Source organism: Kryptolebias marmoratus, linkage group LG21 (assembly GCF_001649575.2).
Source record: "Kryptolebias marmoratus isolate JLee-2015 linkage group LG21, ASM164957v2, whole genome shotgun sequence".
NCBI lineage: Eukaryota > Metazoa > Chordata > Actinopteri > Cyprinodontiformes > Rivulidae > Kryptolebias > Kryptolebias marmoratus.
In genome coordinates this window covers 8158923-8174415 of record NC_051450.1, presented here as the reverse complement: position 1 = coordinate 8174415, position 15493 = coordinate 8158923, and the positions used below count along the sequence as shown (strand labels likewise).

The 15493-nt window shown below is 40.9% G+C and overlaps 3 protein-coding genes across 3 annotated transcripts in view; 1 reads left to right on the top strand and 2 right to left on the bottom strand.

Annotated features, from left to right (window-relative positions):
• avl9 (AVL9 homolog (S. cerevisiase)) overlaps positions 1–2827 on the bottom strand; it is a 27234-nt gene extending 24407 nt beyond the window's left edge. Inside the window, exon 1 of the mRNA XM_017414149.3 lies at positions 2586–2827. Coding sequence (XP_017269638.1) covers positions 2586–2669 — 84 coding nt within the window. The 5' untranslated portion in view covers positions 2670–2827. The remainder of the gene's footprint in view (positions 1–2585) is intronic.
• Positions 2828–3675: 848 nt separating this feature from the next.
• Positions 3676–7186, top strand: lsm5 (LSM5 homolog, U6 small nuclear RNA and mRNA degradation associated). Its single transcript, XM_017414052.3, has 5 exons — positions 3676–3832; positions 6028–6123; positions 6745–6772; positions 6858–6930; positions 7006–7186. The coding sequence occupies exons 1-5, from the start codon at positions 3787–3789 to the stop codon at positions 7036–7038; spliced, it is 276 nt and encodes a 91-aa protein (XP_017269541.1). The 5' UTR covers positions 3676–3786; the 3' UTR covers positions 7039–7186.
• A 79-nt stretch (positions 7187–7265) lies between these two features.
• On the bottom strand, positions 7266–14598 carry psme2 (proteasome activator subunit 2). Its single transcript, XM_017414050.3, has 11 exons — positions 14388–14598; positions 14066–14098; positions 13921–13983; positions 13742–13828; positions 11169–11217; positions 10973–11070; positions 10797–10865; positions 10397–10464; positions 10213–10267; positions 9846–9932; positions 7266–7473 (listed from the first exon to the last, which is right to left on the bottom strand). The coding sequence occupies exons 1-11, from the start codon at positions 14433–14435 to the stop codon at positions 7393–7395; spliced, it is 738 nt and encodes a 245-aa protein (XP_017269539.1). The 5' UTR covers positions 14436–14598; the 3' UTR covers positions 7266–7392.
• Between the last annotated feature and the right edge of the window lie 895 nt (positions 14599–15493).

Below are 15493 nucleotides of genomic sequence, written 5' to 3'. Positions count from 1 at the left end.
CCAGTAGGACCACATCATCTGCAAAAAGCAGAGATGCGATCCTAAGGCCACCNAAAACGGATCCCCTCAACACCTTGGCTGCGCCTAGAAATTCTGTCCATAAACGTTATGAACAGAATCGGTGACAAAGGGCAACCTTGGTGGAGTCCAACTCTCACCAATTAGCAAAATAGTACCTAAATGCTATAACAGTCGCTAATGGCTAAAATCAACAAAATAGTACCTTAAAGATATAATTACGAAAACAACAGCTAAAAGCTCATTTTAACACAACCACAGCTAAAAGCCTAAAACATCAAAATTTTAGCTAAAATTAGCAAAAACAATACCTAAATGCTATAATTAAAAAACAGTAGCTAAAAGTTTAAATGAGCAAAACCAAAGCTAAAATGAGCAAATCTGTATCTAAAAGCTAAAAGAAGATTAGGAGACAAAAACAGAGCGAGTGTGCTGAGAAACAAAGTTTCTGACAGCATTATCTCAGAGTATTTCAGTGAAGGTTTGGGGTTTTTTTGTAAATAAGGGGAAATAATTCAAAAAGTAACAAGCTGAACCTTTCGTGTGTACGCCCATCCATCCATTTTCTTTAGCTGTTTTTCCCTGCAGGGTCACAGGGAGCTGGTGTCCATCTCCAGCAGTCCCTGTGCGAGAGACGGGGGACACCCTGGACAGGTGTCCAGTCCATCACAGGGACACACAGAGACAAACGAGACAGACAACCATCCACTCTCACTCACACCTGGGGGACCAGTTAGAGTTACCGATCAAGGTGAAACCGCACCGAGTGTGTGAAAGTAACCTGATACAGAAGAAACGACAAAACAGGAACGCTGACTCAGCGTCTACACAATAAAAGCACTTGTCGCGGACGGCAGCTGTCTGCGAGGGACGCCGCAGGTCCGGGACAGATGGAGAGCGGCGGTGAGGACAGGGACCGCCGGCTCGTTTGGTGCATTTAATGAATTTTAAAAAGGAGCTGATAAACGAACTCGTGTTTACTTTCACCAGTCGTCGTGCGTTTCCACGGCGCAGGCAGCAAGCGGACGTCTGCGGGTTTTTACGTGGACGATAACGCCCGAGCTAAAGAGAACAGATCGGGCTCCTCGGGGCGGGGGGAGTTCATCTACGGGGTGAGCTGAAAACAGAAGAAGATGGGACAACAGCGGCTTCCATCTATGAAACACCTCTCCTGCGCTGCTTTACCACTTTGTTTGTCTTATCAGAAATATTCAGAAAACAAAATAACTAAAACTTTCCCCTTTTTTTAAAAATCGAACACCACCGAGTGTGAAAGGGCGATGGCTGTTTTGTTACACTGTCTGTTAGCAAAATATCTCACAAACCGGTTAGCAAATTTTAGTTAAACTTTCACAAAGCAGCCATTGGAGGAGCATCTACAACTGGATAATTTTTGGAGTTGATCCAATTCAAGATGGCTGCCACAGCCAGCCGAACTTAGAAAACACAAAAGTGGCTCTATCTTAATCAGGTTTATGGATACTGAGCTGAAATTTGACGTGGTAGTAGCTGAGACTGATACCCAACACATACTTGGAGAACTAACTGATCCCACAAGACCTGGTCTTAAAACTTTGCCAATAACTGTTAGCGTCAACCCCATGTCTGTTAGCAAAATATCTCATGAACCACAGGACGGATTTTAATGAAACTCTCAGAAGGCAATCATTGGACGAGCGTCTACAAGTGATTAACTTCCAGAGTCCACCCAATTCAAAAGGGCCGCCCCGGCCATCAAAACTCAGTAAACACAAAAGTGGCTCTAACTAAGCCAGATTTACTGACATTGAGCTGAAACTTGTAGTGGTAGTAGCCGAGAGTTTCGCTCAACACATTCTCTGAGTGCAAACAGATTGCACATCGTTACATGACAGAGTTTGTGTCATTTGCAAGGACTGATCCAAACAAACATGATCTTAGTTTAAAACTCTGACATTAAAGGTGGCATGCTGAATAAATATGGTTTAACCCATATAATCTATTCATAACATTAATACTAGACACTAATTAATGTGCTCAAATGTTCTGCCACTGAATCAACAAGCTCTGATGATCATTACCATCCTTATATGTAACATAAACCCCCTAAATATTTGCTTAAAATTCACCAGGGATCCAGATTTCAGGGAATATTTAACTTTGTCTGACCATTTATTGTTGGCAAAACGCACAGGGGAAACCACAGTACCAAACACAGACACAGCAGCTGACCATTTCCTGCCCATTAGGACAATAATTAAGTTTTATTAATCGATCTTGTGACGTCAAACCGGATGCAGGACAAGAGGAGCAGCTGCTGAAAACACAACTGGAAGAATATCTGAGCTGGCAACGTGGTAGATGTTATATAACACGCATATATTCACCTCTGCAGTCACTAAACAATCGTGGATATTATTTGCTATTAATTACAATTTCAGTATTATTTATAGGTGCACAAATATGAAGCAAAATACTGCGCTGGGACGCAATTATCCATTCAAAACATCAACAAATAGAGGGAATGCACCTTTATTAAAGCTAGATGCTAGTTAGCCGCAGTTAGCATGAGGCAAAAGGTTGCGTACCTGGCAGCCTTTTTTGTGGTGAAATCCAACAACCACGATGTGTAGCACCGGCCCTTTCCCTTCGTCTCTGCCGTGAGACTCCATCCCCTCCCCCCTTGTTAGTGTTGTCTTCTGGCAGTCCGGAGCTGTTTTTCAATCCGGGGGCTCGGATGTAAACACGGCGGACGGAGCCGAGTTTCAGCTCCGAGTCGGTCTCTCTCACACAAGAAACAGCAACACAGCAGCCTAACCTGGTCCCACAATACGGCAGAACGACCGTCAAGATAGTTCCCTGAAGCTCACTTCCGTATTCGCTTTGTGAACGTGAAAGGCAATAAATAAATTAATAAATAAATACATTTAAATGCCAAAAGATAACACCAGACTTATACGCTAGCTTTTAATAGCTTTTTAGCAAAATATTTGATGATACATGCCCATTTTAAAAATGATATCCATATAAAACATTAAAAAAGAAAGACAGTATTGAACAATCCCAACAGTACCAAGATATTTAAATCTTATATATATATCATACAGCACAAGTTGTAAAGTTATTATTTGTCTTTTCACTGAATAACCTTTAGAGAGTAATGCAAAGGGTTGCACCTGTTGAGAAAATTATCTTGCACAGGTACAATCTGTAACAAACCCTTTATTTTTCTGTAAAATTATTATATTATATATCTGTATTTATTTTGGGTTTTAAATGACTGAGTAACTGGATTTGAAGTTGACCGGTCTATATTATGACATTACTTTAATTGCGAATGTGAATCATGCCATATGAATAAATTTGATTTAATTAACTAATTAATTAAACAAACAAATAGCTTAAAAGAAATACTTTCTCTGGAGATGTCAACATACAAGTGACGTGAACTATTTATGAGCAACTATAACTGGTAGGACAGAGAACTATCTTGGATCCTAATGTTCTTTTTAAAACATGGAATTACGTCATGTGATCACCCTCACGACCAGCGCCATCTTATGGAGTTACTTAGAACAACACAATTTAATGATTTTACTTTTTACATAAATTATGTTTATTCAGTGATGTATTTTTCGTCTGTTTGTTTTAAATTAATATACGAGTTCGGATAAACCAAACAAAGGGGGAAATAGGCGGAAGGACGATCGGGGTTTGATTGTTTCTGCCTGATCTGGAGTTGCTCTTCTGTCGATTGGTTGTGACCGCCGCAGCGTTTTTGAAGAAAACATGGCGGCCACTCAGACGACAAATCCGTCACAGCTGCTCCCGCTTGGTTTGTAAACTCTAATTTAAGTCACTTTAATGCCTCAGATAGTAAAGGGTTAAGATATGTCTAAAAATACAAACTGCGGAAGTCCTAACTTGATTTAAAGCAAACGGAAGTTGAGGGTTTTGGGCGGTCAAAGCACGCCGGCTGGTCACGATGACTGAATCGACAAATGCAAAACAAGGGATGAGGTCAAAAATACAGTGGCAGGAGTGATGAGAGGAGCAGAGAACAGCAGAGTTGAGGCTTTTCTTCATATAAATTGAAATATGTTAAATATACAGTCACCACGTCTGTTATAAAACCAGTATGGTGATTTTTAAAGTGCTGCGTTTGGAGAAAGTCCGTGTTTTTTAGTCCTTTAACGCACAGAGGCCATTATATGTACGGGTTTGTGTTAAGATACACTTAAACCACTTTAATGTCGTCGCATATACTGCCACCTACTGGCCATCCTGCCAGGGTTACTTTTATTTTCATTTCATTTTATCACATTGATAAAACTGTTAAAGTTGTCAGGTACTGGTGTTTATTCTGGGCAGAAAAAATAATAATTAATCTGTCCTAATCATCAAATTATAATGTAATTGAGTAATTGTACTTGGGTGTATATCAGCAATAATTCAGGTATTTGTTATGATGAACTTTTAGCCACAGCTGAGAGTAAACTAACCTTAGAAAACACAAAATGGCTGTAATTTAATTTTTTTTTTTTACAGATATTAGACAGAAATTTGGTGTGGTCGTAGCTGTGAATCATTCAACACATAGGGCTCACTGATGACAGTCTTGGCTTGAAACATTGGCATTAGCTGTCTCTGTCTGTTAGCAAAATATCTCATGAACAACCCGACAAATTTTAATGAATTTTTTTAAGGTAATCCATGGGTGTACAAACAGAGCTGATTAAATTTTGGAGTCAGTCTAAATCAAAACGGCCACCACAGCTGCTTGGACTTAGCCAGCACAAAAATGGCTGCAACTCAGTCATCTACAGCTCTGAGCGTGAGATCCTGCAAATTGTTTTTTTTTTTTAAGGGTTAACCAAATTGACTTCAACTCTGTCGTTTCTTATTAGAAGATGATTTTAGTCAACAGCTCCGACACGAACCGAGGCAGGAAGTATGCATTCCTCAAAGTCACAGTTTTCTTTTTTTTTCCTGAAAAAGCTTTATTATCTCTAAATCTGTAAGTTACTGTTGCTAGATTTTTGGTTTCTTGACATCTTTGTCAATTAGAGCGCCTCCATTTTATGCAACTGTATACCGGAGGGAGGTAGAAAAAAAAAAAAAGGACAACAGAAGTGACCGTAGAGATGAAGACACTGAAGGAGCTGCTCATAAACCTGACAGCTCAGATAGAAAAAGATGCATAAAGAGACTAAAAGTAAACATCCGAGGGATGCTTGTCGGCTTTTTAACAAACAGGAAATGGAAAGTTGAGAGTTCATTCTTACTAGAAGATCTCGCAGGTGGAATTAAACACAGTACGACCTTTTTAATGCTTAAANGGGGGGGTAGTCGTTGTGTCACGTTGTTCTGCCTATTTCCACAGAAGATAAGCTTAAGAATCTCTTATGTTACGAAACAGACGGTTTGCAAGAGGCCTAACAGTTCTGGAGGGAATGCCTGTCGCCCGCTGCTCTAATGTTGGAGTCAAAGTTGGGGTCAAAAGGTTGAAAATAATACAAATCTCATGCGATATTGTGAGATCTCTCACGGTCTGTTAACGCACAGAGTACTGCCACGTCAAACCTTTAGCTCAAGTTTAGTTCAAGCTGATTGGCTGTGGCCGCCATCTTGATTTGGGTTGACTCCAGAAGTTAATAAGTTGTATTTAAACGAACAATAACTACTGAGTGATTCATTAAAACCCATCCAGTGGTTCATTAGATGTTTTTGTAGGCAAATAAAAACAGATTTGGGTGGGGTTTTTTTTTTTGGTATTTAAACTTAATCAAGAACATGTGTGTCTCTTCTGGCCACTACCAAGTCATAAACTCTGCAGGTTTGTTTTTCGGAGTTAGATTTGGAAAGATGAGAGCAGAAAATGTTTCGTTTTCTGACAAAAAGCTCGTTGAAAACGCAGAGAGGTTGTTTCACTTAAAGAAAAATCAGGTTTTTGAGGAGGGAACTGGAAACCATAGCGAAGGACGTTCCAACACCTGGATGCACGCTTTGATGTTTGTTTGTTTTTTTCAGAGCTCGTGGACAAATGTATCGGCTCTCGGATTCACATCGTCATGAAAACGGACAAAGAAATCGTCGGCACCCTGCTGGGTTTCGATGACTTCGTCAGTATCCTTTTCTCAAACTGTGTGATCTGGAAAACGCAAACTTGACGGGAGAATGTGCGGTCCCTCACGCCAACTCTGAGCCATGCGTATGCTCGTTTTGGAGAAGGGGGGGGGACTGGCGACACGGATGGTGAAGTAGGGAGCTGAAGCCACACTGCATCGTGATTCTTCTCAGATATTTAATTTCACTCCATAATCCAACTTTAATGTTAGATTGACTTTATCAGAACCTTTCAAAACAGCAGGATTATTTATGCTTCCTGCACATTCCTCTTCCTGGATGATCACCAGGGTGATGTGCACCATAGTTTAACACACGAGGGGACAGTGGCTCCCCCCTCAGGCACAAAACTGATACTTTTTCAGTTCTCCACCTCATTCGTTAGCACATCAGTTTTTTTCTTCACTCTTTTCTCCGTGGTTGCCTTTGGTAACCATGAAATGACATCAATCAGCTGGCTCATTTAAATCCACGTAAACATGCATGAGGTGCTTTACGTTGACCTTTTATGGTTGAACGTGGGCGTGGATGAGGGCAGAACCCGAGTACGCACACTGTCAGTATGAATCCTACACAACGTTTTATAAACAAGACCCCTGGTCCCTTAACTCGGCCTTTCAGACATGGTGCTGGAGGACGTGACAGAATTGTAAGTTCACGTGTTTTTTTTTTTCCTGAAACAAATCGGCCCGCCGCGTTCGTTCTGCTCACCTCGTTTTGTGTTCACGTTCCAGCGAGCTCACGCCCGAGGGGCGGAGGATCACCAAACTGGATCAGATACTGCTCAACGGGAACAACATCACCATGGTAGGGAACGAGGAGGGGTTAGTTTTGTCTGAACCGTCGAACAGACGGGTAACGTCTGAATCTGTCCTCCCGCAGCTCATCCCTGGAGGAGAAGGACCCGAAGTGTGAAGCCCCCACCCAGTTCTGTGCCCTTTGTTCTGGTTTTGAAACTAAAGTATTTCTTTGTATTCTTTAGTTATTGTTTGGTAAAAGGAAAACGGCATGTCTTATGAGACGTGATTTCTGTTTAGAAATAAATAAAAGAAAATAAAAAAAAGAGGCTTCTTTGTTTATTCACGTCATAAAAATTTAATTTAGTGCAAAAGCTGGAACAAATAACAGGGATTAAACCACCATCCAGTATCTCTTTCAGTTTTTATTGGACTGTAAGAATAAAAATGAAGTTTTTTATTTGACTCATAGTGTGGTTGAGCAGACAGTTGATTTATTGTCAGAAGTAGATTCTGTCCCAGTTCCTCCTCCTCAGTACATCGATGGCTTCTCCTCTCCTTTGGGGTTGGTCACCTTTTCCAGGTTTTTGTGGATGACGTCGTAAAGCTCGGCCTGCAGAGAACGGGTGGAAAAAAACCAAGTGGAGTTACAGGACTGTGCAGAAGTCTTTTTTATATATATATATATATATATATATATATATATATATATATAAATGAAAAAGCCCTAAATCATAGTTCAGCAAAAAATAATGTTCAGAAAGATTTTTAGGTTCTTTATTACCAGCATTTTTTAACTAAATAAAAGCACATTGTTGTCATTTCTATAAAAAAAATACCAAAGCTAACACCAACAAGGTGATGAAGCTCATATCTTTATTGGATTAGTTCCAATTTTCTTTTTGAAATAGTCATACTTTTCTGAAATTTTCCACAGATTTGTGAGACACTTGATATCAACATGTAAATCAACTGCATGTTTATACAGCGGTAGGTTTTTTAATCATCTATTTGCTTTTAACACCGTGAAAAACCAAAAACTGGAAAAAAACGGTGAACAGCAAAGTTTTTATAAACAGTTCCTTTGGTAAAACCCTCGGTCTGATTAAAGCCTGGGCTACGTCAGGACTGGAAAGTTCCACTCTGTACCTGTAATATATGGTTAATCTGCACTTATATAGACAGATGTTATTAAAGAAGCTCTAATTTAAAGTAACTCCGGACTCAGCCTCGTCTAAAAAAAACCTTAGCAGGTTTGCCAGAAAAAGCGGCCTCTCAGATTCATGACACAATCAAGCTCTTAACTATTATTATTATTATTTTAATCACTTAGTGAAATTATATACTATATATTTATATAGTATATAATTAAGATGCTGAAAAGAAACAAGGCAAGAGAAGATTGACAACTTTTTTCAAGAGAAGTGCTGTAAGTCAGAGGTCCCCGACCCCCGGGCCGCAGACCAGTACCAGTCCGTGGGTCATTTGGTACCGGGCCACACAGAAAGAATAATTAACTTACAGTATTTCCGTTTGTTTTTGATTTTCGGAGTCTGAACAACATTTATTTTGAAAACTGATCGGATTCGGTCCACTACATCCGTCTATGACTCCCTCTTGATTAATGTCAAAACGCTCATCTAGGTCACATGATACGTTACCGCTAAAAACAAACCCACAAGCAGCAAAATGAATAAAAAACAAACATCTCTGGAAGCCCTAGATGGGACCGTCTGGTTACTGAGAAACAGGCACAGGGCTCCCACTGATTCAGCGTTATGGTGAGTTGGATTCTTTGTGCACTTTATATTTGTGGTGTATCTTCTTTTAAAGGGCATGTTTAAACATCGCCATATTGACCAGAGAACATCAGGGGGAGGAGAGGGTGTTATTCACGTTGATAACGCAATACCAGGACGCAGCTAACAGAATACTGCATCGACGTAAGCGTCAAGTATAAACACCTACTCCCCTCGCTCAGGTCCACACGCCGTGCACAACGCTACAAAGCGCAACTATAACTGAGCCTAATGCTGCAAGAGCTGCGGCTTTGTAGTTTAACCAAAGTCGTACTAAAACATTACAACTTCTTACATATAGAAGGCGCTCCGGATTATAAGGTGCACTGTCGTTTTTTGAGAAACTTGAAGGCTTTTAAGTGCGCCTTATAGTCCGGAAAATACGGTATATACAGTTAATGTGGAAAAATACGTTGCTACTTTGAGCAAGTCTTATAATATCCAAATAGAGAAAAGATAAAAATACTAAAAACCAAATTCCTAAATTTGAGACTGTGTAGAAACCCTGAGATGCTGCTCATCTGCTGCAGGTTCTTTGTTTTGTTTTTTTAAAACACCTGATTGATTAAGACCAGCAAACATGAAAAATAAGGGTTACAGTAAGCCAAAACTTCTGCAGAGTTCATGAAACTCATAAAAGAGAGCTTCACTAATCAAACCTTTAAGGCTGGAGTCTGTTTACAGCAAAGCTTAAACTCAGACGTCCTATTTTTTAACTCAAACTGATCTTTAAATGCAAACCCTTCACTCGCAATTAAGCATTTCTAGATGATTTAAAATCTTTAAAGCGTTGTTTTTTTAAGTTAGGTGGTGTCTGCACAGAGCTTCAAAGTTAGTACAAGACAAAACCCTGCCGTTCCCGACCTGTTCGACAACGCTCCGCCGCTGCATCAGCGGACTCCTCCCTCAGGCTGCGCGACAGCCGACTTCACGCAGACGATTCAAGTTTTTCTGCTCTGACAGCTTCATCGGTGCATCCCTCTTAATCTGGACTCCTCAAACCCCATGACCCGCTCTCCAATGTTTATAATAACGTTGAGATTCGCCTTCGCATCCATTTAGCCCCAATATTTGGAGTTCTCCTCTCACTGGGAGTGTGGAAATGTTTTCTAATCGCCTCATAAATGCAAACGTTTTTCTTTTAAATGGCTCTAACACTTGGGTGACCCTTCGGAGTTGGACTTACATAGAAGCCGCGGATGTCGAGGACGATCACTCTGATCTGAGAGTAGATGCCTTCGTCCTTCTCGTGAACGAGCGAGCGGTAGTCCATCTGAGAGCACAAAATAATCCAGTTAAAAGGTGCTTCCATCGAAGATTTTTACACTGTCACTTAAAAACGAAAAATACCAGACCCAACAGTGTTTGACTCTATGAACATATCTGGATTTCTGCTTTTGGCAAACTAAAGTAAAAGATTTGGTGCTCTGATGTTCAACAGGAGCGTTTTTAATCAGTTCTGTACAAGAATGGAGCTCTGTGTGTCCCATAGCTGTTGGTTCTGTCGTTTTCCAGATTTAGCCATGAAGCTAACACCACCGCCGCCGGCTTACCACGTGGGTTTCTTTGGAGGCTTTGGCGACGGCGTCCCCCCTCTCTGAGAAGTACCTGGGGATTCAAGCAGAAGGTCAAAGCTGATCAACAACAACAACAAAAAGTCTACAAATCCTGCAGTGCTCAGAAAAATTCGAGAAAGCTTACACGAAAGAAAAGAAACAACTTTTGGTCGAATCTTACTTGTTGATGTTGGTTTGAAATTCGTCAACTTTCGTCTTCACTGCTGCGATTCTCTCCAGGATTTTCTCCTGTGGTTAAATCAAGAAGGGAAAGTTTACATTAAGAAACATTTTTTAAAAAATGATATAAACAGCACGGGGCGGCGCTGTCACCCCCCAGTTTATGTGATCTCCTCGTACACGTTTGGGGACTTTTCCGTGTACTCCGGTTTCCTCCCATTGACTAAAACCACGCGTGTTTGGTTCGTCTGCAACTCTAAATTGTCCCCGAGTGAGACGGTTATCGGTCTCTGTGTGTCCTTGTGATGGACCTGGTGACCTATCTCCCCGCCGATGCCTGGAGACGGGCACCAGCTACCCCACAACCCGGAAAGGAGAAGCGGGTAAAAAAAGAAACGTACCTGGATGGCAACTCCAAAATCATTTCCATCTTCTATTTTGGGAATGAGGTGCTGAATCCAGCTGGACACCTGCATTTTGTTTAATCGCGAAAACAACTGATTATTAACCCAACATCACCTGATATTTTTGGGCGATTCAGAGCAGAGATTTGGTAAACCTTTCATAGTCCACTTACGACAATGATGGTCTCCCTGAGCGCTACGATCTCCGGCTTCACTCTCCCCAGAAGCAGCATGATCTTCTCGTTTCCTTTGATGAAGCCGCATTTTGGAGCTGAGGGGGACGAAAGGCGCAGCCGTTAGCTGCGGCTCCCGCTCGCGAACGCTACCAGGCGCCTCTGGCGAAAGCAAACGAACAAACAAACTCCTCACCTTTCTTCTTCTTCTTCTCATCGTCCTCGTTCTTGTCGGTCTCCATTTCCTGGAAGGCAGAAAGCGTCGAACGGCTGAAACGGTTCGTCTGCTTATTCAGCAGCTGTTTCGTGTATTTAATACAAAACTGCGAAGCGTGGCGATAAACCGCAGCCCCAAACCAGAAGCCAGTTATATATATTTAAGAACCACATGGATCCCTACTATCTTAAATGCCCACAACTGATTTAGAAGTAGCTAAAATGCTAAAGCAACACTAAAGAGAATTGTGATGACAGCAGAAAAAGACATCAACATCTGAGCCCTGAATGCCCAGCTCTAAAAACTACACCACTGATAAATAATAACTATTAAACAACTGGTCCAAACCTGCCCGTCTTCATTCCAAGTGTGCTTCAAAGTGGGCAACACAATAAGGTGCACGGCCAAGAATGCAGTTTAACGAGCTGTGATTGTAAAAAAAAAAAAAAAAAAGATGCGATTTTCCAAAGCTTGCCAGTCAAACATCGGCCGCACGGCTCACCGGTCACTTGTTCGCAAACACTCTGAATTCAACGAGACCACGGCTGAAAATTCGGCCATTTTTGTCGCCGTTTGGAGCCGCTGATTAGTCTCCAACAGTGACAGCGAGACACTGTCGTAACCGTCTTTTAATCGATGTTTTAGGAGAAACAAAATGTCTGGATCCAACTCGGTTCAGTGCCCCTGTTTGGAGGGACGAACAAAAGCCTAGTTAGGTTGTTAGTAGGAGGCGGTTTAGGTTAAACGGACGGACATCATAAACTGATTAGTCGTCTCCGACAGGGAATATGTTCAAACAGAAAAATGTGCGCAATTTACAAGGGAAAAGTGGGTTTTTTATTTATTTTTAGATTTGTCACACTGGCAATGTTTATTCTCAAACAAAAGCAGACTTTAGAACATCTACTTTTTATTACCTTTCTATAAAAACTAAATAAACCTGTTTAAAAACTGCAGTTTTGTCAAATTTAGATGCAAGAATCGACTTTCCTCATCTCCCCTTTTTTAATGAAAACCTTGCACGAGTTTGTTTTACTCCTGGTCATTTAAAAATCAAACTAATAGCGTGTTTTTTTTTCATGTTGATAATGGGTTCTTATTTGTTTGAAATAATCTGAACTGAAGTTTTATTTTTTTTTGTGTGAACTGAATAAAAACAGTCGGCAAAGTCGAGTTATTTTTAGATGAACTCACTTATGCCTTTAATTGTGTTTGATCCAACTAATAACTTAAATGCAAGAATATACGCAAAGGTAGCTTGTTTCCACAAGTAGAGCTAAAAAAGTGGGAGACAATTAGTTCGTTCTTGTGTTTAAGCAGTTGCAGCAGCTATTAGGAGGCGATTTGCTCTGGAGGGAACGAACCTTTGAAAAGCCTTAAATGCAAGTTTCTTCAAAATAGCGCGTAAGAGGCTGAATAAAATGTACAGTTGTGTTAATCTGGCATGTTAGAGAGGGTCAGATTGTGAATTTAGTCTTAGGCTGTATTCGCACCTGATAGTCCGGTAGACTTAGTTCGATCGGGGTCAACATTTGTTCAATTTTCAGCTGCTGCGGTTCACATTCACACTGCTCTGAGTCAATCAAGCCAAACCGTTTGATCAACCTGTTCCCCCCCTCGCCTGTGGTGGCGCTGCACTGAGAACTACTGAAGAAAACAACACAAAAACCCCTGAAGAAGACACTGAGCGCAACTTCCTTCTTCTGGAAAAGGAAACAAAAATGGAGCTGCGCCAAATTTTAGCGGTTTTAAGATTTCTGTTTTAACCACGAGTCATTTCTCCTGCTAGTGATAGAAACACGTGTTTGTTTTGGTTGTATTTACCCAGAAGGCCCTGTGCTGTAGTCCCCTTCCTGCTTTTGGAGCGGTCTCCGGCCCGCTTGTGTTCACAAATGCTTTCGAACCGTGCCAGAGTTCACTTCAACCAAACCGAGACAGAAGTTTTTAGGCGGACCAGAGTTCGCTTTATTGGTCCGTATCAGAGTTGGATTGTGCGTTCACACCTCCCCAAACAAACCAGACTTCCCAGGCAAACAAACTAAAGTTCGATTAAAGCGCACCCTTACAGAGTTTGGGCTGTTAAACACCTAAAAACCAGAGTACTGCCAACAGTGTAACATCAGAAAACTGTCAGAGTAATCCGAATCTGAAGCATGAACTCCCTCACAAAACGTGTGTCCAGAGCTGGAGCACAGACAAGGGTTAAACTGTGACCTTTGACCCTGAAATCCACAGGGATCATCTTTGACCCATGAGGGGTCCAGCTGTGCAGTTTGACATGCCTACGTTCCACGGCTGCAGAGTTATTTACAAAGGGTTCACCTGTGACCTTAACCTCTCACCCCATGACCTTCAAATCAATAGGGATCATCCCTGACCCATGAGGTGTCCGGCTGTGCAATTTAGAGGTTGGACAAGAAACTGTCCATGCACGTCTTAGAACGGGAGTAAAAAAAAATCTAAAATGGTGGCATGAGATGAAGAATAAGGAAACAGGTGAGGAGGTGTGTGTGTGTGTGTGTGAGGGGGGGGGGGGGGGGGGGGCAGATCACCTCGTCCTCTGGAGAAGGAGGGTCTGGGATGGGGATGTCCAGCGGAGCCTGGAGCGAGGACATGTCTGTGACGCTGAGAGCATCGTCCTGTGGAGAGCAGAGACAACAGACGGGGAGGATGAGAGGATTGAGGGGCAGAAAGTCCGGGTCAAAGGTCGCTCCGAGTCTGGATACTGAACCTTGAGCAGCGCGTCCAGCTGAAGGATCTTCTGAGGGATGAAGCTGGAGAACAGGTTCTCCGCCTGAAAAACACAAATGTAACCTATTCTATTACCAGGCTGCAGAAGGGTTGTATTTGTGGCTCATTTTGTAAAGAACACAAACCTCTTGGTAAAGCGACTGTCGGAAGTTGTCCACCTGTTTTGGGGGATACAAAATACATGGATGATTGTTACGTTTAAAAAAGCTGCTGACTCACGTTTACAAAAAAGCCTTTCTGGATTTACTTTCGTTTTCCTCCCAGAAACGGGACTTTCCTCCGCTGTTTGGCTTAAAAAACAACATTTCTCCAACTTCTTTCGCGCTAAACGTGTAAAAACATCTGCACTAGAATTACATTACACAAGTTTGATTTTTAAAAACAAGAAAAATTTGTTTGCTTTTGTTGTGAACGGAGCAGGTTCCCAGTAAAAGTAGAGCGACTCACCTTCACTGCGCTCGCGCTGCTAATTTTCAGAGTTGCAGCTTTTGACATGATGAAGCTAACTGCGACACTTTAAAATATGAAATAAAAATAAATAAGTCGGCCAGGATTTCAATGGTTTTCTGTCCGGCTGCAGCGGAGGACAGCCCGTCTCTTTGTAGGTTGGCTTCTTTTATTTCCTCATTCAGTTTACTTTCGATTAAACGTCGGATGGAGGCGGTTCACGCCTCCCACCGTCTCCCGCCGCTGATAAAAGTAGTCCCACCACATGCTCCGAGGAGATCTCTACTGAGCATGCGCAGACGGTCAATCAGGCAAATAAATGAAAACTAAACTAGATCTAGGTAGATTCTGTCTGCAATACGTCTTTTTGTCGTTAATTTTTTTACTTTTAAAGACATTTAGATATTAAGACATAACTACGTTTTCTATTTTGAGCTGTAAAAATGTTATTTCATATTTATATATCTAAAAAATCAAAATATCTTTAATTAAAATACTTGCTGAGTCCAGATCTTGAGTCCATTATTAAGCAATAAGGCATAAATGTGAACTTATTGATCTCAGATTAAATCATGTTTCTCTGACTTGACAAGCAGGATTTCCTAAACAACCATAAACAATTGTTCGTTTATAACACAAATAAAACGCTACAAACAGCTGGTGCCACTGAGAAATAATTGTAATCACTATTGCATAAGGAAATCGAGCTTTTTGAAGTATTATTTTATTTCACAAATTCGAAAAATTGATGTTAAAAATAAAAGGTACATAGGTAGATATGACCATAATAAATACAATTGTACAAAATATAACATCAATACCGCAATTATTCTTTGTTTTGGCTTGTAAATTAATAATAAAATAGTCTTATTTCACCATAGTGTGCAGGATTTTTGATGAAATTGTTTATCTACTATAAAAAATTACACACAAAATCAACCATTACACTAATTAAGTAGAGTACTTTTGTTATTCCACTACTATGATTTGGTAATAATAGTCAGGTGGTAATTGTAACATAACCTTTTTCAGGTGATCATACAAGTATGTATGACACGCATGGTTTGACCATATTTTCTATTTAAAAATATTAGATAAATGTTTAT

What these genes read in the sequence shown, in the direction of transcription:
- psme2 (XM_017414050.3), bottom strand. Translation starts at nt 14,435, where the DNA reads ATGTCAAAAGCTGCAACTCTGAAAATTAGCAGCGCGAGCGCAGTGAAG. An exon ending in TCAGGGAGACCATCATTGTC is followed by an intron (nt 10,866 to 10,972) that starts GTAAGTGGACTA and finishes AACAAAATGCAG; the next exon opens with GTGTCCAGCTGGATTCAGCA. An exon ending in TTTCAAACCAACATCAACAA is followed by an intron (nt 10,268 to 10,396) that starts GTAAGATTCGAC and finishes TTGAATCCCCAG; the next exon opens with GTACTTCTCAGAGAGGGGGG.
- lsm5 (XM_017414052.3), top strand. Translation starts at nt 3,787, where the DNA reads ATGGCGGCCACTCAGACGACAAATCCGTCACAGCTGCTCCCGCTTG. An exon ending in GGGTTTCGATGACTTCGTCA is followed by an intron (nt 6,124 to 6,744) that starts GTATCCTTTTCT and finishes TCGGCCTTTCAG; the next exon opens with ACATGGTGCTGGAGGACGTG. An exon ending in CTGGAGGACGTGACAGAATT is followed by an intron (nt 6,773 to 6,857) that starts GTAAGTTCACGT and finishes TTCACGTTCCAG; the next exon opens with CGAGCTCACGCCCGAGGGGC.